The 24931-nt window shown below is 36.7% G+C and overlaps 1 protein-coding gene across 3 annotated transcripts in view; it reads right to left on the bottom strand.

The window, feature by feature from the left end:
- gnao1a (guanine nucleotide binding protein (G protein), alpha activating activity polypeptide O, a) overlaps positions 1 to 23494 on the bottom strand; it is a 183354-nt gene extending 159860 nt beyond the window's left edge. For 2 of the 3 annotated variants that reach the window (XR_012393627.1, XM_005159069.6), the window contains exons 1-2: positions 23023 to 23465; positions 22853 to 22895 (exon numbers count right to left, since the gene is read on the bottom strand). Coding sequence is in view for 2 of the 3 variants with exons in the window: in XM_005159069.6 (XP_005159126.1) it covers positions 22853 to 22895; positions 23023 to 23140 (161 nt within the window). In the remaining variant the exon portion in view is untranslated. Of the gene's footprint in view, positions 1 to 22852; positions 22896 to 23022 lie in introns of all 3 variants that reach the window. The other variant, NM_200787.2, reaches the window with a different exon arrangement.
- Between the last annotated feature and the right edge of the window lie 1437 nt (positions 23495 to 24931).

Raw genomic sequence — 24931 nt, 5'->3', positions numbered from 1 at the left:
ACGCCTGCCAGAAAGCTGCCGTGAAGCTGCGCACATTCCCACGTAGTAAATCCAAACGTGAGCGATTCTGATCGTGAAACCTGGCGTACGCAAAGTTTTTGTGCGTACGCAGCGTTGATACATGAGGCCCCTGGTGATTCGTTCATTGAAAATAAATATGATATGTTGTATGATGTGATTTCTATGTTTAGATCTTAAATTTTGTTTTTTAAATAAAAATTACAGGTTCTGTTTGTTAAAACCAATGTTTTTTGAAGTAATATTTTTGTATAAGTAGAAAGCAAAAGACATTCGTCTCGTCCCTTTTTGCTGATCCGAAAAATGGTCTGATCCGTGACTCAAAAACCGTATGGTTATCCGAACAGTGAGATTTGTGATCCGATACACCATTAATAAATGGCGCTTGATATCCATTACAAACGGGGAGATTTTCACTGATCAACTATTGCAATTTTAGATTTAAAATGCATACATTACATTGTTTTTGATGATGCATTTGTTTGTTATTTGTGCAGGAATTTGAATGGTGGATGCCATAAAAACCAGTCCCCTTACTGAGATGCCCACATTATGATGTGTTGCGATTAACAAATGGACATGCTCCTCCTGCCCTTTGGTTTGGAAAACTATTTACCACATCATTGAGGTTTATAGTAGTCGGTTTAACATCCAGACTATCTAAAAATCAGCTCCTAGATCTGAATTGCTACATAGGTTTATTTTGAAGCAGTGAGGTGGAATGCGATTCAAAGGATCTCAAGAGTGCACAGCGGTAGCTAAAATAGGAATAAAACAAACACACACACATATATATATATATATACACTCAACGACCCACACTACCTCACGTTCCTATCTCCCATAGCTGGCTCATGTCATCTGTAAGAGAATCCTTTGTCCTGATGGTGCTTTTGAGTGCTGTTTCTGTCATCACCCTCCGGACATGGCCACTTATCCCACCAAACACCGGGAGGGACATCTATTTATAACAATAATAATCAGAGCTTCGCTTTCTCAATCTCCCGGAGAGTTCGCAGGTCAACCCATCCCCGGTTAAAGCCCAACATCTGCCCAACGTGTACGCCTTGGTTGTGTGCGGATGTATGCGAGTCACGTTCTACTGGATGAATTCATAAAAACGCTTGTCAAAGGAAGCAGAGAGAAACTATGCCGCGTAATCACAATTATGAAACAACAGGCTGAGTGTGACGGGCCTGTAATATCCACCCTTTAGTTCTCTTCCTTCTATCATCTCATTTTCTCTCTCCACTTTCTCTCCGAAAGATGTCAAAGGCAAGCTTTAGGAATAATGAAGGGGAATGTTTAACAAAAAGCAATTACACGAGGCTCACGATTTCAGTCATTTGCTTTTTTTTTTTCAAAATCTAATGGGCCGTCAATGAAGAGAGCTTTCAAATTGTGCTGTGCATAGTGAGATTTCTCTCTGTTTAGTCCTGGAATGAATAATATGCACTTTGGTTGATGGGATCACAAGTTTGTGGAAGACACGTTCACATTTATAACTTGTGTTTACACCTAGCGTTTCTTTATTAGGGCTGGGATGACAAGACAATGCATTTTTCCAAATTGACCACTATTCTCTCTTTAGTTTTTAACAGCATGCGACACTCTTAGATAGTTTTACTATATCACTATTACTGTATAGTACAGTTTTAACCTGTTGCACTATGGCTGCACAGAACAATCAAACTGAATTAGAAATTTTGGATACAAATGGCTCTATGATCCCTAGTCAATCTCCTCTGAAGGCCAAAGGGTCTTGAGCAAGAAACTACACATATGCTATTAGAAAGAAACCCAGGAAATCAAACAGAGGTTTTAACTGCTTTGCATGACTAACGCCATGTTCCAAATGGGACATATTACGCTCTAAAAGAACACGTCGAAGTGAACACAATCCTGGCCACCATATTAAAGTGTCGTCCCAAACTGAAGTGCTCAAAACCGGGCACTTTAAAGGGCCCAGCTGATGGACACTTGGCCCAATACCAATTCTACCCCTTAGCGTTTCCCCTTATCCCTACCCCTCGTTTTGTGCGTTCCCGTGAAGGAGTAGGGGGTATCCCAAATTCTTTTTGGCTTAGGGCTAAGGGGAAGGGGTGAATAGCCCTTCGAGCAAAGATTTTTCAGGACCACACTCGAAACCAAGGGGTAAGAAAATTTCCCAGAATACATCAGCCAAAACAGCAGAATCGTAGCACTGGGAAGTAAGAAGATCCACAAATTATATTTTTTTTGTCTTTATTACGAATTTTTACAACAAACAATCACATTTAATATATTCATAACCGCGTTCGTGTTTTATCGTCATGCTTTAAAAAAAAAAAAGTTAAAATAAAAACTGCTAAATTTTGCGATCTATAATCCATATTACATGAATGAACACATGATACATGAATGTCGGTGCCGTCACTTATTGATCCACGATCGGTAAATGTAGCTTGTGTGGACGCTACTAATAAAATAGCTTCGCTACTGAAAAGCTATTTGATTTAGAAAGTAGCGACGCTACAGCCACGCTACTGAGAAATGTAGTTAAGCTAGTGGCGTCACTACTTGTAGCAACGCTACTGCCCAACACTGTGTGTGTGTATATATATATAAAAAGTAAATACCACAGAAACGGTATGACAAAACTTTTGCAGTTTTAATACAATTACTTTTCAAAACGGCTGTAAACCTTGAAACCGGTTATCGTTCCATGCCTACATGCAGCATAGGATATGTAGAGAAATTCTACAAAAACATATTGGGGCACATAGTGATTTGACTGCTTTGAGCTTCAAATAAATGCTCTCTCTATACCGACACAATGTGTTTTATGCTTATTAGCATTCCTGCACCCACTCAGCCTTACAGTTACATAAGCAGAAATAAAAAGTCATTTCATAAGTGGAGAAATTTACATTAACATTTTAATGTACGCTTTCGAATATCGTTCACTGATGATGAATCACACAGTCATTTATTAAGAACGTAAATTGGGTCAATTTTAATTACATATTCCCCGATAGCTGTAAGTGGTTATTAGTCCCAGACTAGCAGATTACTATGGACTGGTTATGAATACATAACATTACTCACACTCGTATGTTTAACCATCGTCCTTTTATACACTCCCTCAAGCCAACCCTCTGATTCACTCCCACTTCTCGTCTGATTTACGGTTCACCACATCCCCCCTCCCCCTGACCCTCTCTAGGTCGTTTGTCATCCTCCAATTATTGCAGCCATTGTCATCTACATGGCAACCGGGTGAAGAAAAGAGGGAGGGAATGCATCCGGGTAAATGAAACAAGGTTGCGCAATCCTCAGCGTTCGCCAGAGAAATGTGCAAGCAGCAGATGCGCTGGTTACAGCTCATGATTCTCACACATCAGTCGCTGTAAGAGTTAAACTATCAGCTGTTCCTGACAAATGAGGTTACGTGCGATTGCCGTAAACGATGGGGCAACATCTGCACTTTCAGTCAGTGAAAAGGGAAGCGAACACTGTGAAAGCAGAAATGATCCGCTCCGAGCGTCTACGAGAACAAAAGGCCACAGGCGGAGTCCCTACTGCATCTGCAATTATACCTTCATTAAAAGTTGCTTGTGTAGTAGCCAATCACCATTTGCGTTTCTCTGCGTCTGTGTGTGTGTGCACAAGTCAGCTCCCCAGGGCTGAAGGTTGCTGGAAACCTTCAGCAGACAGACCAATTTATACGTACTCACAGTCACCAGGTAAAGGTTACAATGATACACACATGGCAAAACACAGTCGCTGTAGGATGCAATTAACACTCTTCACACACACATCACCCCACAACAGACGTTTTGTCAGTGTCCCACTAGCACTTGCAAATAAGGGAATTATTTGCACACATGCATAGGTGTAAAAGACCAAAGTGTGTGACATTTGAAAATTTAAAGGCACAGTTCAGCTGAAAATTTAAATTTGACTTTGACGCTGTCTCCCCGCTTTAAGTTTGAACACACACAGTTACATTCTACGGGACTCCTGTAGAAATTATGTTTATGGCTGAGCTAAAGTATTCAAAACATATTATCATGGTACAGTAGTATGAAGTGGAGTAAGGCTAAAAGCCAGTGCTGTTCTATAATGCCAATAAGGGCTGCAAAATGTTATCAAAAAATAATGTTCTCTCGATTCAACCCCATACGCAATCTTAATCCAGCATCTCTACAATTTAGCCAATTGTATTTTCAATTGTATCACAAGTCTTCACATTGTTTAATATACGTTGTTCAGCAATGTGGCCACCTCTAAATAGTGTTGAAATAGTCACATACTGTATTCATAATTCACCCGAAAATAAAATTTCAAGAAGTCTGCCATGAAAGATCACACATGGGCAGACCGTGACTTGTGAGGTTACCTGAGAGTGCACATGCCAACTGATGATGCCTATGATGTTGCGCGGGAGGTATGATTTTGTTTTTGTTTGTTTTTCTTGTTTTTTTTCTTAAAAATAAAAAGTGGAACCAAAAGCCCGTACATCTTTAAAACTATCATATCACATTTTAGAGTTATAATAACGACAAGCATTTTTTTCATAGCAAATAAAAAGTGTTGTACATGTAAATAAATACTTAACAGTGTCAGTATAACTACTCTAGCCTATAATGTATGACTATATTGCAAGAGGGAATCTGATAAATGACAAATGTCTCATTTTACCAGTGAAAAAATGGTCTAATAATGTTGTCAATGACAGATTGCAAGCATATGTCTAAAACATAATGATTAAACTTCAGATTTATGAATAGTTGTATGCTTATGTAATCACTTGTGCATTAATGACCAGGACATATTTGAAGTCTGTTCAAGTCCACCATTCCAAATCTATTCAAAATTGAGCATTTTAACCAACAGTAGACCTACATGTAATATTATTATTGTTGATTTACCTTATGGTAAAGAGTAACAATAGCCTACTCATACTAATCTTTATTTTACATCTACAGAATCATGAGAAAATTGATTTTCAGCAAAAAAAATAAAATGCTTATTTTTGCCAGAATTGTACAGGTTATAATGCTGCTCTGTGAAGTCTAATAAAATGCATTTTTGGTGTTTCCTTATTTTTCATAAAACCAAACCACAAATCATCAAACCGAGTGTAACATACTCAGCATGGCAACACAGAACTGGTCAATGTCAGTAGTTAGACTTGCATATTACTCTGAATTGGAACATTCTTTGAAACATTTTAGATACTGTAAATGCATAAGTCAGCAAAATATTTAACACTATTCTAGTGGTTTTTGGATATTTGCATAAAAGAAATCATACATATTGTGCCATCAGTGTTTGTTTAAATTTGTGTGTTATTTTTTTTCACAGAAATATAAACATTGAAGAATCTTCATAATATTAATAAAACAACAAATATGTTTTGGACACATGAAACCATTTGATAAACCACTCAAAAATACATATGGTATTGATTATTTCCTGCAGATGTGTTCTCAATTCTTGAAAACCAAAACAAAAGTGAAAGACTACCTACATGGACAGTATGTGCGAAGATGCATAATGTTTCTTTACAGGGTGACATCACCAAATATACTGGTTTTGCATGTACAATACAGCTGGGATGAACTGGGACAAATAATTTAATAAATAAGAAAATAATTTGGGGTTATTTTCTACATGTACAGCTTTTTAAAATCACTATTAATGTCTTTATTCTGAAATATACAGCTATAGATTCATTATACAGTAGATGGGTATTGTGAGTGTTTATTCTTTTTTAAGGGGCAACATTAAAACTTACTTGATTGAGAAACTGAGATCATCTTTTTATCTCTACTATGATATATACTGTAAAGAAAGCATGACCTGTGACATTAACATTTAAAAGGTTAGAATATTACATTGATGTTATAAATATTTCAAATAATGATTCTTTTCTCTCTTTTTGGGGAATATTTAATTCAAAAGGTAACACTGGAAAAATGCGGTCTCAACCAAGACAACGTAAAACTCATTTTCAACATTAAAAATTAGAAAGAAACCTTGAAAACTAAATTAGCATATTGGAATAATTAAATGCCGCACTAAAGACTGGAGATTTTTAGTAAATAATAATAATAATAATACATTATACATTATACATTACATAATACATTTTGCACTCTTGATCAAATAAATGCAGCCTTGGTGAGCAGAAGATGCCAGCTTTAAGAATTCCCAAGCTTAGAATGTTAAAGTCAACATTTGATAACACTGTGCTGCTCTTAACATACTGTAAATGTAACAATTAAACATTTTGTTGCATCACTTCATTCTCAGTGTATATTCAATTAAACACTGTGCCACAATCTGATCCAGATACACATTACGCAATCTGACCGTAAGAAAAGTTCAAATCGCACTACCGTGCTGTAAATCAGCTGACCCCAGATCAGATGAGCAGACCCACCCTGCCTGCCTCCCCAATAAAGCTCTTTTGTGTTGGCGGTGAAGAGGCTGGCCCAGGACCTGTTTTATGGTCCAACACAAACACCTCAGCAAGACAAAGGCCTTTTGTGTGATCACCAGCACATGGGTCAGCCAGAACTCTCCACAACGCAAGTACATATGGACCCACCACAAAGCCACCAAAAGAGAAGAAGAGGGTGAAACCAAGAACCGGTGTGAGAACAAGAGTCACTGAGGGGTTCAGAAAAGCACTTGACATTCCAGTCTCAATGTTTTCCACTCTCCTCGTTATCCTTTACTTTCATCAAGCCACAATTTCAAGAGCTGAACACCTACTCTTTGTTTTTAACTCACGAGAATATAGATATACAGAATTACTGTGCAATATCTAACATAGAAACGCAGACATAAATTACTCCACAGAAACTTTTTCCAATTAACATGCTATTTTAGTTTTAAATACAGCTTCAAAGTTCTCACATCATGACTTAAATAGCAGTTAAAGAACATAATAAATTAACCATAACTCTCCAAAGTTTCTGCTACAGTCATTGTTCCATGGTGGGGCGTCACTCTAAAATTCACGCCTTGGCTACATTACAGCTTCTCATTCAAAACCTACAGTTGTTTCTTTTTTATTAGCAGGTTATAATCACACCACAACAATGAAATGTAAAAGAATTATGACAGAGCGAACTTTTCTGTAATGGCAGTAGTGCTGTGCATTATTTGTTTAACCCTTTAAGGTCATATGCTGACTGACTGACTGTGCTGCGCCATGCGTGAGGCCAGCAAACATGACGTAGCTTTTAGATATGATGAACACAATATTTTTGATTTATTTACTGTATAGACCAAGTGGCCCTGGTTGTTATCAACTATTTTTATAGCTGTAACAAAAGGCAATTTGGTCAAAAAGCTGTCATAACATTATTGATCAATATGTTGCTCTTTTTGGATTCTCGGAAGCTATAGAAATAAAAATGTAAAACAGGGAACATGTTGGGAACATTGTTTTTGTTTACGCCCTCAAAATAGTCTATAGATAAAGGTCCATGGTTCTGCATACAATGAGTTTATCTTGCTGGAGTTTATAGCCATTTCACTTTACTTCAGGATGCATCGATGCCATTCTGTAGGTCTATTAGAGACATTCATAAACATTCCTAGCAAATCAAATAAATGGAGACATACTTGTTATATAAACAATGTAAATCGCACTCCAGCAGCATTTATTTGAGAGCGCACAAGAAAATCTGTGCTTGAGGAGTGTATTGTTGAGGATGTGCAAGAAGTTTTGTGCACAAACAGATGAAATCAGTGATCAAGCAAAGAGACTTGCATGCTCGTATTACATGAACGCGATCTTGACTTGTAATACTGCCCTTACGATATTTGTCATTGAAATAATGCCTAGGTAGTTAGAAGATCTGTGTAAAAGGCCTGCCACCACAGAAAAATCCTAATGGAAACACTGCTCTCTGATAGTAAACTTTTATATTTAGCAAACTTTTTTCAATTATAAAATTTTTTTATGTAGCAAACTTCAGCCAAAAAAAATAGTGCAAAAGTTTGATTTAGCAGGGGTGCAACAATTTTTTATTCTGGTCAAAATTTCCTTGAGTTAATATTAAAAATAAAGCCAAAATGGGTTAAGAAAAGGAGAGGAGATTCATATTTTCAGTGCAAAGTAAAATAGAGTGTGTTCACATTTGTAGGACCACCAAAAGAGTGATGCATTTAGGCCTGGTTCGCTTAGCATTTACACAGCTTATCATAACCAAAACCATAACCAAGGATAATTTGAATAGCACAGTTTGATAGTTTAATAACAGTCTAACAGCATTCAGGTACAGTAATTAAATAATCACAATAGCAAATTTTGAAATAATAAGGCCAAAATGGGGTTAAGAAAAGGAGTAGAGATTCAAATTTTCATTGCAAAGTAAATTAGAGTGTGTTCACATTTGTAGTTTGGTTCACTTCTCTGATTAGGACCAAAAAAGAGAGAAGCTTTTAGGCCTGGTTCGCTTAGCATTTACACAGCTTAGTATAACCAAAACCATAACAAAAGATAATTTGAAAAGCACTATTGGATGTTTTTCTAACAGTCTAACAGTAGTCAGGTACAGAAATTGAATAATCACAATAGAAAAATATTAAACAAAGCCAAAATAGGGTGTAAAAAAGGAGCGGAGATTCAAATTTTCAGTGCAAAGTAAATTAGAGTAAGATAAATAAAGATAGAAATTATACCAAATGAAATTTGTCACAAAGAGGATTTTTTTCCAACAAAATTAGGCCATATAAGTGGTCAAAAATACAAGTGGTCAAACATTGTTTAAATGTTTCCTGCTGCTATTTTGGGTTTTTCGTCTATTTTATTCTTTCAGTCTTCTCGGGTAACAATCCAAAGTAATTAAAATTTTCACTTTGTGAGTCATTCTTTTAAAGAGATAGTCATTGTTGCTGTTGCTACTAAATCATATTGACAGGAACAGCAATGAACTGATTCAAATGTGCGTTCAAACTGAAGCATTAAAAAAGGTGCAATAAAAGGCACAAATTCTACACAGTTTTGCAACCTTTAAGGGCTCCACAGAATATTAAAATAAAAAGTGTATTGTTGCACAAACATGTGAGCATTTTAGTGACTTTTTCCACATGAAACATTATCTATTGAAGATAAACTATTAATGACGAAACTACAGTGGCACCACCAGTATTTTAGAGCCATAGTATCGCAATACTACCACAGTACCAATAAACCGTGCAACCCTAGTTTCAGAATCAACACAGATGTTAATCCAGGAACAAGTCCTACTTGGTGAAATCAGGTTGGTGGCGATACTAATGCTAAAACGATATACTGCTCAGCCATAGTTTCAATGACTTTGGTTTGTGATGCATTCAGATTTCAATCAAATTGCACAAGAGTTCATTTAGAAGTGGAAAAAGGCAGTTTCACTTTGCTTGTTAGGTGCAAACCAAAGTTGAAACAGTAACATTCACATTCATTCAAATCAACCACAAAACAGAGCATCTGCACTGGGGATTTTAATCTAACGGAAACTGCAAAGTGTGAACATATACTTTGTCTGACTGCATAATGTATTTTGTCAAAGAGGCATACAAAGACTGGTCGGTAAAGGTGAAAACTAAACACACAGTAGCTATTTTTACACTCAAAACTATGTGTTTGATAGTATACACCATCTGAATATTGCATGTTTAACTGAATTTCGGCTTTGCATACCCAGTTGCATGCACAAATCATATGCAAAATACATGTAGCCATAGCACTGGTATTTAAACAAATGCACACACACACACACACATGCACTTTAAAAAATAATTTTAGAGGGCCTTAATAGCGACCCAAAAGAACTGAAGTGGGCGTTGTTAAAAGTCACACTGTCTGTGGGCCGAGCCAGAGGAGATCAAGGCACAGTATTACAGTCAGAGCTCTGGGAAATCAACACATGAGAACCGTTTGTTCTCCCTTTGCTCGGTCGACTCCAATCACATCAACCAGACACATGAAACCCACCTCTATTATGGAGGGACAGAAAGTCAGACACTGTCAGAAGATCACCAACTAAGAAAGAATGAAGCAAAATGGACGAGGAAGCTATCGTTCGTGCTTCATTTCACCAGCCTGTGTGTTTCGTCAGAGCTCCTTCTCTTTCCCTTTCTGAAGTGACTCAGAGCTTCCCCAAACACACACATTATGGTTTGTGAGTGTGCAGTTAAAGCCCCACCCAAACCACTGCAAATTGATGCATTAAAATATATAATAGTCAAATGGAGAGATTTCCCGGTGGAAAAACAGACATAAGACAGCATCACGGCAGTTTGTTCGAGTTACGAAATGTATTATATCGATTCCTGTTCAGGGATATAATTTAGGAAACATGACCATTCATTTATTTATTTCAATAGATATAGATATTTATTTATGTTCCTCGACACAAGTTTCTACCTACTGTAAACTCTAAATTAATATGGTAAATATTGATTGTGTTTTGTATACAATATCTTTTGTATCAACACATTCTCACTCCTGATGGTCAGATTTAGGTCTGCACAATACATCATTTCAGCATCGATATCGAAATGTGTCCGCAATAGTCACATCACAGAGATCTGCAATGTAGTCGGGATTATAGTTGACCAGACATCACAGTTAACAACAGAGTACTTTAAAATTTTAACCTTAGAGTGAAGGTTTATTATTTGCATGTGCTGTTAAGGCCTGCGACTAAGAATTTGAAGCAAATTCAAGCAATTTGGGCACCATAAATTAAATATTTGTAGCTTAAAGATTATTTTTACATTATATATTTACCCAAAAAGATTCAGTGTTATTATCATTATTATGATTAATATTAGAGACTATTAAATCTCTGCTTCTGTATACTGTTTGACTACCCGGGATATCATAAATCATTGCTTATTTGCACCTTTCGTAGGTTCGCTTTTTGTCTTTTTTTATTGTAAATTGTATTTTATTCAGATCCTCTCCTCTACAGAATCCTCCGAATTCAGCTAAAATTATGATTTCTTTACAAGTCATTCAAGTCATCTAATGAAATTACATTTCTATCACAATATATATCGCAGTGAATGAAAATTTTGCAATGTCAGTTTTTTCTAATATCGTGCAGCCCTAGTCAGGTTATATTTACATTATCCAATTCAGCTTCTACTCCTAATCCCAACCATTTGTCAATAAAAATACAGGGGCAGGTACAAGTACAATTTATTTAATATAGATGAATATTCTGAGTCTTTCGAGACAGATGTTTTATTGGAGGATGTTTTATCTGTCTGTCTGCCATATAGCTCAGATCCTATAAGCGCTGTCTTTGACAAATTCAAATATTGCCTCAAGAAAAAGTGCGTTTTTGTCATATCTATTGGGACCATTACGTCAAATGCTTTTGGCTCCCTATGTGGCTCAAAACCAATCACGTGTCATGCTAAAATCTGAGAAGTTTTTTTTTTTTTTTCGTGAGCTCAATTTCAGCTATTAAAATAAATATAAAAACACAAATCAGTCTGCTAAGTCATCACATAAAAACATAGTTTGGCTTTAGAGAACTTGGAATGCTAACTCTCTCTTGGAATGAGAACTCTCGCTCAGCGCAGTGGACGTTGCTTTAGTTATATTGTTTTTTGCCGAACAGATCCTCACATTTTAATGCTCATAAATTATCAAGTACTAAGTCCTCGTGCTGCACGTATTAGGATGTTTGCCCATAGTCCTAAATAGACATAGAACGGTATATGATTCTGACGGTATGATAACCTTGGATAAAAATATCACAATTATTGCTCTCAAATAAGTTCTTTTTAATGTTCTGGGACAAAAACTTAAACTTTCCCCCCATTTGAACACAATATATTATATTTTGAGAAACAGTTAAAATATTTTGGAACAGTAAACATGTCAAGCTAAATAATTCAACTGAATCATTGACTTCTGCTGTCTTCTTTAGTTTCAAAAACACAGAATTCTTTACAACTTGAAAAACACTTTTGGATATCTTTTTTGTTGGAAATACTGTTGTCCTAAAAAAAAAAAAAAAAAAAAAAAAAAACATTTAAAAAAATCATTATATATACTACAGGAACGAAATCCAAAAAATATTGCGGTTTTAAAACCTTGACTTTTTCAAACCTTGAAACAGGTTATCGTCCCATGCCTAGTGCCAAACATTTCCTAAAATTTTGGTCCTATTCATTTCATTTGAAAAAATAACCCAGATTTAGGGTTAGTCACTATTACACCCAGAATCGGGTTGACCTGGCATGTTTTAGAGTGTACCTTTATTTGCCTGCGGCTTTTTAAGTTGTTGAGAAGTGGGTAGGTTTAGAGTTAGGAGTGGGGTTAGGCTCTCCAAAAAATTTCTGCTAGTATGCGTGTTTAGGACAAGTCGAGAAAGTGAAAGATTTTGCCAATGGAAGAACAATAGGCTAAAAGTATTGTCGAGGAACATGAAAAAAACAGGGAAATTCATGTCTGTTAACAAAAATCAATAGATTAAATTATTTAACTAAATAACGAACTGCTGTGAGACTGAGTTGGACATAAAGCTGTAGTGTAAATGGTCTATTAATCTGCATACTGCACACTACTGCAGTTCCCTGTTACAGAGCAGAGCACTGCAGTCGCAAGCAAGGATGTATTGTGCTAATGCTAATTTCCTTCTTTGCATTAACAAGGGCTTTATATACCTAAAAAAAACTGTCCAAGTTACATCTGCTATAACCTTTGAACAATACAGCTGAAGACGTGCCGTGCATCTAGATAAACCCAGGGGGCTCAAGTAGAGTTCAGTAAAGGTTACAGCTAAACACAATGGGGTCAAAGAATACCGCCACTATACTTAAAGGCTACCTTAAAGGGATAGTTCTGTTCAACACAAAAGAACACATTTTAAATTTGGAAACTTGTAGCCACTGATATCCATAGTAGGAAAAACGAATATTATTAAAATAAAGGGTTTAACATTCTTCATTTATTTAAGAAATGAATCCGATATAGGGCTGCACAATATAACATTTCAGCAATGTGCAATGTGTGCATTCACAATAGTCACATCACAGAATCTGCAATGCTGAATTGGGATTATATTTGACTAGGAACCAAAGCCATTGAAGATTTTTATTATAATGGAGCAAAAGTTCATCATTTACATGTTTTTAAGGCCTGTGACTGTCAAACAAAAGAGTTTAAAGCATTCCGGCTCAAGAAATTGAATTATTATTTAATTATTATTGAATTACTTCTACAATAAAGACTATATTTACATTTCATTATTCATTTATTTATGTACTTGAATTCTTTCCAAATTGATCTCTTTAAATCATCTGCTGAAACTGTATTTGTATCGCAAAATATATCACAGAAAAACAAAACATAATGTCAGATGTTTCCAATATCATGCAGCCCTAGATCAGGGACAATCTTGAAGAATACACCGATTAAATTTCAAAAAGTAGATAAGCAGATAATAACTTTCATGTTATGAATGCAACCCATAAATGGTCATAAAAATGTTCACTATATAATAATGGCCAAAAATGTTTTTTTTTTTAATAATAATTAAATGCTATATTCGGTACATTTAAATAATATAATTCAATCCATACTGTACAATATTACAATGAGTTCACCTGAGCAATAATTCAGTCCATTATCATTTTACTGTGTGTTGCTGTAAAAGTACAAGCCTATAAAATAACAGTACATTGCTGCAAACTCCAGGTATTTTACAATTAATTTAGGGCAAATTTTTTTTATACACATAATATGCATAAACAATTAAATATCCAATATTAGTGCTGCACAATATATCTTTTCAGCATCCATAATGCAATGTACACATCCTCAATAGTCACATCACAAGACATCATGTTGATAGGATCCACAGAACACATGTGATTTGTAGAGTGACTGCTAAGTTCAACCATAATAGACCAAAGATTTATCACTGGAATGTGTTTTTAAGGCCTGCGCCTGAGCATTTGAAAAGAGTTTAGAACATTTAGACACAAAAAATGATAATTTTTCAAGGTGTAACAAATATTTATTGTATTTAATTATATTTATACACAACTTTTGTCTTGTTTCTAGTCTAAATATCCACATTTCAAAGCAAAAACAAGATTATTTTGCTTACCCCATTGGCAGATAATTTAGCTTGTTTAAGGAAAAACTGTTTATTTAACATATTTTTTATAAGTTAAAAATGCTATATTTTTAGATATTTGGACTAGAAATGACACAAAAAAAAGAAAAGGATTTTTTGCATTGTGAGCTTTTCATTTTTGTTGTACCTGTATACTGTTAGATTTCCAAGAAAACAGAGCTATTCAAATCATGTGAAACTGTAATTATATCACAATATCTATCGCAGAAAAATAAAATATCGCAATATCAGATTTTTCCAATATCGTGCAGCTCTTTGCAATAACTAAATAAACCTGGATATTTCCTAAAAGCTGTGACCAATATACATAGTCAATCATGCCAACTGCTAAAATTATTTTACTTCTTTATAAAAAAAAAAAACATACCCCTTCATTGCTACAGTATCACAAATTCCAATTTAAACTGCGTTAAAGCTGCGTAAAAGTCTTACTTTCAGTAAAAGTGAAACACAGTTGTTTAAACTGTGCCACTTTTATTGCAAAACCTTATAACATCCCTCATCTAAACCTTCGTCAGATACCAATGACTCAACACATAATGTCCTCTAGACACAAGAGACATAATGTTTCATGCTCTGCTACTCGAGTGCATGGCCTGAGTTTAGCGGCCGTACAGATGGAGCGCAACTGAACAGCTGGGTCCTCTGCTTCAACCCTGCAATTAGCCAGCTACAGGACAGCCAAGCATATTGCATACTTTAGAAAAAAAACAAACATTTTAATCCTAGCTTGTCTATCCAGCAGCAGAGGTCTGCTTTTAAAGGATAATATGACGAGTGGGCTTGGATTACAGATCAAAGATTAAACATGATCAAAAGGGAAAAATCAAGTCTAAATTAGGGATCTTTTTTTACTACATGGCTAGCTGTCCAGGAAAGAAGTAATCCAGTCAGTGTTTACCCTATGCAACTCACAATATTTGCCACAGAAACAGGGATTTTTGGCAAGTCCAATTCAGAGATTATTGAGCAATGTCCACTATCTGATCCCATTCTGTTACAGTTTCTGTCAGTCTGTAAGCTACACTTGAGTAATTTTAGAGCGGGAATTGCAAGAATTTTGACTTGTATTTCACTTCAAATGAACTCTGACTATCTCATATGTCTGCAGCATAAGCATAGGTTCATTTAGTACTAGAGGATTAGTGAAAGTAAACATTCTGAATTCACTATATATTGCCTCTATACAATAATGTATCGTTTACTGTACTGTACTGTTTAAAATTCAGGGTATTCTACAAAAGTGGTTGCACTTATTCAAGAAAAATCTGAAATATTTTGAAATGTTACAACAATTTGAAAAAATAATTTGCTATTTTAATACATTTTTAAAATCAAATGAATCCCTGTGATGACAAAGCAATTTTTTTTTCATTCGTTCCTCATTACTCATGATCCTTCAGAAATTATTAATGTGCCAATTTGGTGGTGAATGAACCTTTCCTATTATGTTGAGCAACTCATTATCTTTTGTGAAAGCCATGACATATTTTTAATGATTCTTTGATGAAAAGAATATATAATAAAAATATGAATATAAATAAAAATATTTAGTATTGTCAATTTTAATCAATTTTATTTTATTAATTATTTTATATCTAACTTGCTGAAGTCATTAAATTATTCCGCAAAAATATACTGACCCATAGCATGGCAGATAAACGATATTATATCGAATCGCAATAATATTTATGTCAATAACGATGATGAGCTCTGAACTTTTTTACTCTATATTGATCTAAGAGCCAGTCACACCGCAGAAATGTGCAACAATAAGAATCTATAAGTGTGTTGATATTAGAGATATACCGAAGTCAAAAATATGTTATGCCATTAAATGGACAATTTAATTTTTCTGGCATCAGACATTGTTGGGATACTCTTTTAAATCTGGAAGCATTAAAACTTATTGAAATGTATATCGTTATTGTTCAATACGAGAAATAATTATCGAGATTGCATTTTTGCCATATCGGCCAGCCCTACTGAACCCATAATTATTAATAATGAGCATCAATCTATACACAAAAATTTGCTCTATGAATGATACAAGGTTATAATAGTTTTAGATGTTTTATTTTGTTTTTATTTCGTTTTGACTTTTTGTTTTCAAATTCAGTTAGTTTTAATTCATTTTAGAAGTAGATTTACTAGTTTTTATTGGTTTCTATATTTTGAATTTGCTTAGTTTTTATTTAGTTTTTATTTGTTATTATTTGTTTTTAATTAGGATATTTGTTAGGTGCACGATTCAAAATCATCAGAATAAATATTGTATTAAAAAACTCAACCAAAGTTACATTTATTTAAACATCTATTCAGAGGACACATGAACACTACCATATACCCATCCTCAAATTCAAATACAACAGCCCATAAGATACAGTAGCAGCCTTAAGTACAATATGTGTGCAATGCTGCTTTCAAAGGTTAGATACACAGTAGTGATAGGAAGTTCGGACCTTTAACGACAATCCCCCCATGTTAGGACTCAATATACCAAAATATGTAGTCAGCATCATAATTTCAGTCAGTAAAAACATCACCATGATCTGAAAAGTTTCTTACAAATAAGTTTTGCTAATCCACTGAAGCATGAGTCACTTATTTAAATTCCATCACAGCTTTCTGTTATGAAATAAACTTACGTTTCACCAGATGCTCTCATTTAAGCCCCTGGTTTCCCGCAATGCAGTTGTACAATTTTTCTTGGTTTGCACCGCTTCTCAAATCTGATCTCAGTGTACTGTTTTAATAACTGAATAACTCAGGAAATTGGTTTAATTTAAGTCAGAGGGGGGTATAATAGCAAGAAGTGAGTGGATAAGGGCCTATTGGAGACACAAATCTTTTCAAATGATTTAGTTTGATTTGGTAAACTAGTTCAACTGGTTCACTTAGAAGATCCAGTTAAAAAAGAATGATTCGTTTGCAATCAGGATCGGTAACACGGAAATAAAACCCATTATTGGGCACTAATATGTTAAATGAATACTCCTAAGTTCCGCTCTAGTCGTTAATACTGTCACCATGTTGAGGTCATGTTTACTCATTGTTTTTCTCACGGGCGCAACAGCAAGGAGGACTGGCTTGATTACAAATTCTAAGGTGTCGTAAGGGTTAAACACCTGGCAGCGTGAAGCAAATAGATTTACTTCTAAAACGCTTACAATATGTATTAAATACATTTACAAAGACGAAAACGGATGTTTTTGCTATAATTTTAGTTAGTTTTAATTAGTTTTGTATATACACAATAGTTTTAGTAAGTTCTAGTTTAAAAAAAAACTCTTATTCTTATTTCAGTTATTCAGTTGGATATAGATAGATATTCAACCAACAGCATGTAAAAGATGTTCTGTGTGCAAATCACCATCTAACTTTTCACATATACATTTTCTGTTTTCTGAATGCAGCTTTTGATCACCCATGCATGACATGCGTGGGTGAGGAAGTGACATGCAGGATGATGACACACATGGCTCAGTCTCCAGGGTCTAAGAAACTGCGCTCCATCACCAAATATTCACATTCTATCCCTCTATCTCTCCCCTCAAAACACACAACACATCTTCAGTCGCTCAAATTTCCTTCCCATAGGACTAGGTGCCAGAAAGAGGAGCGCAGGAGCAGAGAAAAAAAGAGAGACAGTTGTGTATGTGTGATGTGATCAGAAACTGAGAGCAGCCTGTGCACACTTAAACACTCCCCTCTCACACTGAACTAATGAAGCAGATGGAAGCACTGTTGCCTGCCTAAAGGAATACACCATAATCACAGGGTTTACCAACATCTCCCCTCCTCCCGCTGAGCACTTTCTCGCCCTTTTTCTCCCTCACCATCTCTCATACATCACCCAGTTGCCTGGTTAACGCTGACATGTTAAGTGCACACCTCCTTGTCTCATCCGTCCTTTTTAAGCCATGCCATGCGGAATACTGTTGGCTGGAAAGCACAATCTAAAGGCCCATTCACAGCAAGGAGGATATTATGCGAGATCAGGGAAATGCAAACCTAGTTTGCACAGAATAATAATAATAATAAATAATAATAATAATAATTATTATTATCATTATAATTATTATTACTATTAGTATGATTAGTATTATTATTAGTATTATTATTATTATTATTGGTTTGCATGGAGAAGGAAACACTATCATAAGAGTCACTTTCATTTTTTTTTCTGCATGATGATGATTATTTTAAATATTTTCATCCATTCAGAATCTATCCAAATGTAAAAGGACTGAATTTTTAATTTGTGGTTCATTATTTAACTTTTTTACTTTTAATAAAGTGCGCTTCCTGGCCAAATTATGATTTATATCAAACATTGGGAAAAATCTGCATAAGCTTGCATGCGAGTTTGCATCCTTGAATTTGCAATTATGTGACAGAAATAATAATGTGGCAGTAATGTTGTGAATATTGTTCAGTTGAACACTGATCATTTCACTTTACCCAGATCCTAGATGCGCTAAATTAACACTGAATTTCCATTTAGAGGTGATCTATGACTTAATAAGATGTGTGTACGGCTGACGATCAACATGGTTCTCGCTTGAAGAGTAAAATCATATTTGTTATTCACTAGGGCTATTCACTGATTTGTCATCGTGTTCACATGCTCAACAGTGTCCGTGTATCTGTGGTTTCGTTCAGTAAACAGCCAATCGCAGTCATTTCTGTTAAGCAAGGGAACGCGATGGCAAATCAGCAGTGCTTAAGAGCCTGTTAAACAGCCCTCTTTTCGCGCAAATGTTAGCGAAAATGTGCGTTTTTAACATTTCACAACCGATTGGTACCAAATTCTGTTGGGCAATATTGACCAATTTGGCATCTTTCAATGTCTAATGTGAAACATCACGATGGACGATGGACGACTCAACATCGAGAAGTTTGTCGGCCATCGGCGATAACCGATGGCATCGTCTATCGGCCCAACCCTAATACTAAATTCCAGTATTGTGACAACATTAACTATTAACATTGCTTATTTTGTGAGCTCAAGTTCATTTTTTAGAATAAAATAAAGACAGGTAGCAAGGGTGCACACATATAGAGAGAAAGCAGCCTGAGTCGCACTTTTCAAATGACTGTTGCACCCAATAGACTAGCTCCACCCTTTGATAAAAAAGTAGTACGGTACGGTATTTTGGTACCTTGTCAGTAAAAACAGACATAAATGCGTACTAGGGCTGTGCGATTATTCGAAATCAGATCGCAGTTTGAAACGTTGCGATTAATTAAATCGCAAGAGGTTGTAACAAGAAATATAGGTATTTTTAAATTTGCCCTGCCCAAAGCAAATGCATGACTGCTGTCTGTGTGTGAGTCTTACTAGCCAATTGAGTGAGCACACTTTCGTTCTGCCAAATCAGAATTGCGCAATCAAACTATGCAGAATGCCCACAATAAAAAGAAAACAAACAGGAAAGCGTGGACAAGTGAGATGATGGCATGTGCTGCTTCAAATATGGTAATATGGTAATGTTTTGGTTTTAACCTCACAGACACAGAAGAAAAACGGGTCATTTTTAAGAGTTGTCGCAGAATTAGTGCCATGGCTTGCAGATTATTGAGCTGAAGTTTGACTACAAAATTAAATCACAAATCAAATTGCAACCTACCGCTCAGTAGAAATGGGCCACAATAGAGTATGTGCAGTGTATAAACCACCATTTTAGTCTTTCATTTTGAAATTTCATGTTGAAATGAATGTCTTGCAGTCTCTTAATTAACTGTCGGTTTTTTAAGCAAAGTTCAAGTGAAACTAGACCAATATTTTTCAGTGTATTCGCCGCTCTTATTGCATACTCATTACATTTAAAGCAGAAAGGCTTGACAAGAAAAGGCTTTTATGTTTATATACTTAAGCAACGTCTCTGGGGATGCTGAATAACATCATAAAACCAGCTTTGCTTGTGCCAATTATCAAACTTCTTTTTAAGACGGGAAGAAAGCATAAAAGTATTCCGCAGAGATTTTAATTTGTTTATTCTGGATTCTAATAACAGATAGAGAAACTTCTTTTCACTGTGTATTTTAATACAATTTTACAATGCAATTAACAGCAATACATTACATTGAAGCTGCAATATCCTAAAAAGCATTGTAAGTAGTGACAGTGGCTGAACATTTAACGGTCTAGTTAAGCTCAACAAAAGCCCCGAAAAAGCAACTCATTCCTGGTGAATACAGTAAGAAGCCCAGAGCTACATATACTCTTCTCCTTTAGGAGCCAAACAGTTTAACCAGCTCCATCATGAGACACTCTTATTACCCAATTAAGCACATCAGAGCAACAATGAATCCTTAGAGAGGAAAAAGTCATCACTCATTGGATGACTTTAGAAATGTGCCCGAGGCATTAGCTACAATAGCTTAAAAGCACAGCGGTGAATACTGTCATTAATTTGTTTAGCTGACCAAGCAAATAGAACCTGAAAAATGATATCATTTCGGTTACTGAATATCCTAGCATTGTCAGAGGTTAACTACAGTTTTAATTAGGGTCAATATATTCATTTTTCTCCACATTTTCTTATTTAATGGCAGTATAATTGAATTTACAGTCAGATTTTTGAGCTGGTAACTAATAATATGAGTAAACCTAAAATATGGTGTAAAACATGTACAAAACTCAATTAATATGTAGGATGGACTCATTATTGTTTATTAAATGGTTTAGCTTATTGTGCTATCATCCCAAGCTAACATTGCTTTTAGGGCATACAATATTCATACACGATTATAATAAAAAATAATCAAAGTAGGTAGGTATTTTCTGTTTGAAAATGAAACACATCTAGCTTTATCTCTCTAATCATGTGTAAGACACGGAAAAGACACAAAAATCCATTCCCTGTTTTCCATCTCGCCGCAGGTTCTAAGCACTAAACGACGGAGAAAGCCGAAAATGGCCGAAAAAAGCCGATCTCAGTAAAAGACTGCTGGGCGCTGTCCACCACTGAAACCGCCTGAAATCCTCCGATGCACCATTTCAAATCAAGTCTGCTAATTGCATGCGGTTTCCCATCCCAAAAGGCTTTACAAAAAACGCAGTTATATAAAACCATAACCAGACCGTATATAATCAGACATTTTCCAAGGGCTATACCTTTCCGATTCGACAAAGGCAGTGCTCGTACACACACTTGCGAATGGAGGCGTTTCTTCAACGAAAGCTTTGCATTGAGCAATAAACTGCGCTTGACATACTTGCATCACTCCATTCTAACGCCTATAATTACTGTAATCTTTAAAACACAGAAAGTCCAGATGGGCACAGCAACCATGTAAAACAGATTAGTGCACAGCGAATATAACCTGAGGAGCTCGCTTTAATTCGACGTGCAATTCAAATGAGCATATGACATCCGAACCACAAGGTAGATGAACAGATCGTTTTAGTGAAGCGTAAAGAGAAGGTCGGTGCATAAAAATAGCCGTGAGGAAGTTAAGCTGGTTGGGTGTCAAAGCTTCTTCATTCACCATGAGCATCATCAGCCCAACGCTGACTACAAACGCATATGAAGGCCTGTTCATGTTGCACCAACGCCATACACACACACACACGCACACGGCCGACAGCATTATCTCCAGGCACCATTTGCCATATAAGCTCTGCCTTCACCATTCAGCCAACAGAAGGTTCTTAACACCGTATTAACTGCATAGTAGAAACCGGCTGATAGTGGCGTGTGGCTGTATATGCACACACATATAAAGTCGTTCGTTCTATTTAACTAAATGCATTTTAAAAGGAAGCACCATTACAGGTGATAGAATATGCAAATATATTTTGCTTATTTGTTATTAATCGTTTTGCTTCATAACATGTACTGTGCATATTTTAATTAGCCTATAGGATTATTTACTGTGCAGTTACGTGTGAGCAAAAAAAAACTGATGCTGCCACTGTTAAAATGCTATTCCTTCATTCAAACGCCTCAGTACTTCACCATTAAGGCGACGCCATTTATAAATACAGCCAATAGCCTACTGGAGAACCGATAACCATTGGAAAAGTGATTATGCTGGGAAAAAGCATTGAAGTCAAACCAGTTACTGGTTTTAACTCCATACAATTCAGGTAAGTGACATTTCTGAAATGATACTGCGTTGTATTTAAATCTGAGGTTCTGACATTTGATGCTAGAGCTGCCAATAAATATAGATTAGATCTCTTTAGTCTGTACTCGTTTGTCATAGTAGCAACTGAACAGGAAGACACCAGACACGTAAAAGCCCACAGGATGAAGTGAAATCGGGGTGGAGTGTAGTACTGTTCCTCTGCCGGGTGTGAAGTAGGCTACATTGGCAGTGGACGCCAATGAGGCAATAGGAAACACGGTTCCCCCGGTTGACTTTCAGCACCATAATCGTGAACAGCACACCGACGGTGCCTTATCTTCCCGAACCCACACACATACACACACTGCGGATCTGCTCCTGCATATCATCACGTCACGGCTAAGATGTATTTAACACACTAGTGGAAGGAGAACTCCTTGAAAATATGGCGGACCTAAGAATTCGCCATCAAGCAAATAGAGGGTGTGTGTGTGGGTGGGTGGGTTCGTGTGTGTATTTCTCTCTCTCTCACACACACACACACACACACACACACACACACAGAGCGCACACTGACTGATGGATGTCATTTAAAACAAGCCACTTACTTCATCTGTTTCACGATGGTACTTTTCCCAGATTCCCCAGCCCCTGTGGAGAAGAGACAGACACAAGGGAATAAGATCGCCTGTCACAATGAAGAGATCCCATATATGTGCATTCATCAGATGAGGTGTTGGGTATACAGCTAGAAATGACGGGCTCCTCTCCGCATTACCTAGCAGAAGCAATTTCACATCTTTAGCAGCAGTGATTCCGTCTTCTTTGAGGTTCTTCTCGATGGCTTTGCTCCTGTCCAGAGCCGCTCTTTCCTCTGCGCTCAGTGTACATCCCATGGCTAGATGAACCTCGGCTCTTTTTTATCTCCAAAACGGTCCGGCTGAGAAATATCCTCGGTGTTTCTTCCTTATCCCTCTCTAAGGCTGTCCCTATCCCTCTCTCACACACACACTCGCTCTCCCTGTCGGCGACTAGCTAGAGCATTAAATCCCGCAAAAGACAGCGTTGGACTGGAACATAAGTCTCTGGGGCGCGCTCTCGGTCTGTGTAACGGGGTCGTGGTGCTCGGTCCTCGGGCTGAGAGGTCTCTACTGGGCGGCGGCGGCGACTGCGAGCGCTGGCATCGTTAGCGTGCTGACAATGGAGGGTCAGTATGGAGAGAGCGCGCGCTGTGCTCGACGCGCTCAGACAATCTCGCTGACGTCAGGAGCAGCTCGACGGGGAGAGAGAGACAGGGAGCGCGCGCGCACGAGCGAGCATTCGGATCGCGCACCGTTAACTACAGCTAGATTTATGCCGTTATCTGCAGGCGGAAGAAATGCGCTACTCTTGGAGCTTGGCGCTATGAAAACGCTGCTAAACGCCGTGTGTGCCGGACTGTATGTAATAGGTGTTTGGCGTGTGCGTGAGGCGGATGATTTAAAGCCTATGAACGAGCGGGCCTTGGACACAGGAAGAATCACAGAAAGGTGTGGCCATTAACCTAGCGTTGACAACCTGTAACAGCAACGCCAAGTGTTACTGGTGATAGCCTCTGCTGTGGGACAAAATCTAGTGTCTAAAATTATTATTTAGATATTTAAAATCAAAACTGATTACAAATATGGTTTATATATATATATATATATATATATATATATATATATATACCCACACACACACCCTCTATTTGCTTGATGGCGAATTCTTAGGTCCGCCATATTTTTGAATATATATATATATATATATATATATATATATATATATATATATATATATATATATATATATATATATATATATATATTCAAAAATGTATAAATGTATAAGTAAATAAACAAGCACAGGTGTGTGTGTGTGTATGTGTGTGTGTGTGTGTGTGTGTGTGCGTGTTTGTGTACACACACACACACACACACACACACACTCACCGGTCACTTTATTAGGTACACCTGTCCAATTGCTCGTTAACACAAATTTCTAATCAGCCAATCACATGGAAGCAACTCAATGCATTTAGGCTTGGTCAAGCCAATCTGCTGCAGTTCAAACCGAGCATCAGAATGGGGAAGAAATGTGGTTTAAGTGGCTTTGAACGTGACATGGTTGTTGGTGCCAGAAAGGCTGGTCTGAGTATTTCTGAAACTGCTAATCTACTGGGATTTTCATGCATTACCATCTCTAGGATTTACAGAGAAAGAGAAAAAGAGAAAATATCCAGTGAGTGACAGTTCTGTTAGGGCAAATGTCTTGTTGACGCCAGAGGTCAGAGGAGAATGTCCAGACTGGTTAGAGCTGATAGATAGGCAACAGTAACTTAATTAACTACTCGTTACAACTGAGGTATGCAGAAGAGCATCTCTGAACACACAACACATCCAACCTTGAGTTGGGCGAGCTACAGCAGCAAAAGACCACACCGGGTGCCACTCCTGTCAGCTAAGAACAGGAAACTGAGGCTGCACAGTTTTACCAAAATGGGACAATAGAAGATTGGAAAAACATAGTCTGGTCTGATGAGTCTCGATTTTTGTGGCAACATTCGGATAGTAGGGTCAGAATTTGGCATCAGCAACTGGAAAGCATGGATCCATCCTGCCTTGTATCAATGGTTCAGCTGCTGATGGTGATGTAATGGTGAGGGGGAT

This window comes from Danio rerio, chromosome 18, assembly GCF_049306965.1.
Source record: "Danio rerio strain Tuebingen ecotype United States chromosome 18, GRCz12tu, whole genome shotgun sequence".
Taxonomy (NCBI): domain Eukaryota; kingdom Metazoa; phylum Chordata; class Actinopteri; order Cypriniformes; family Danionidae; genus Danio; species Danio rerio.
This window is presented reverse-complemented; position numbering and strand designations above follow the sequence as displayed.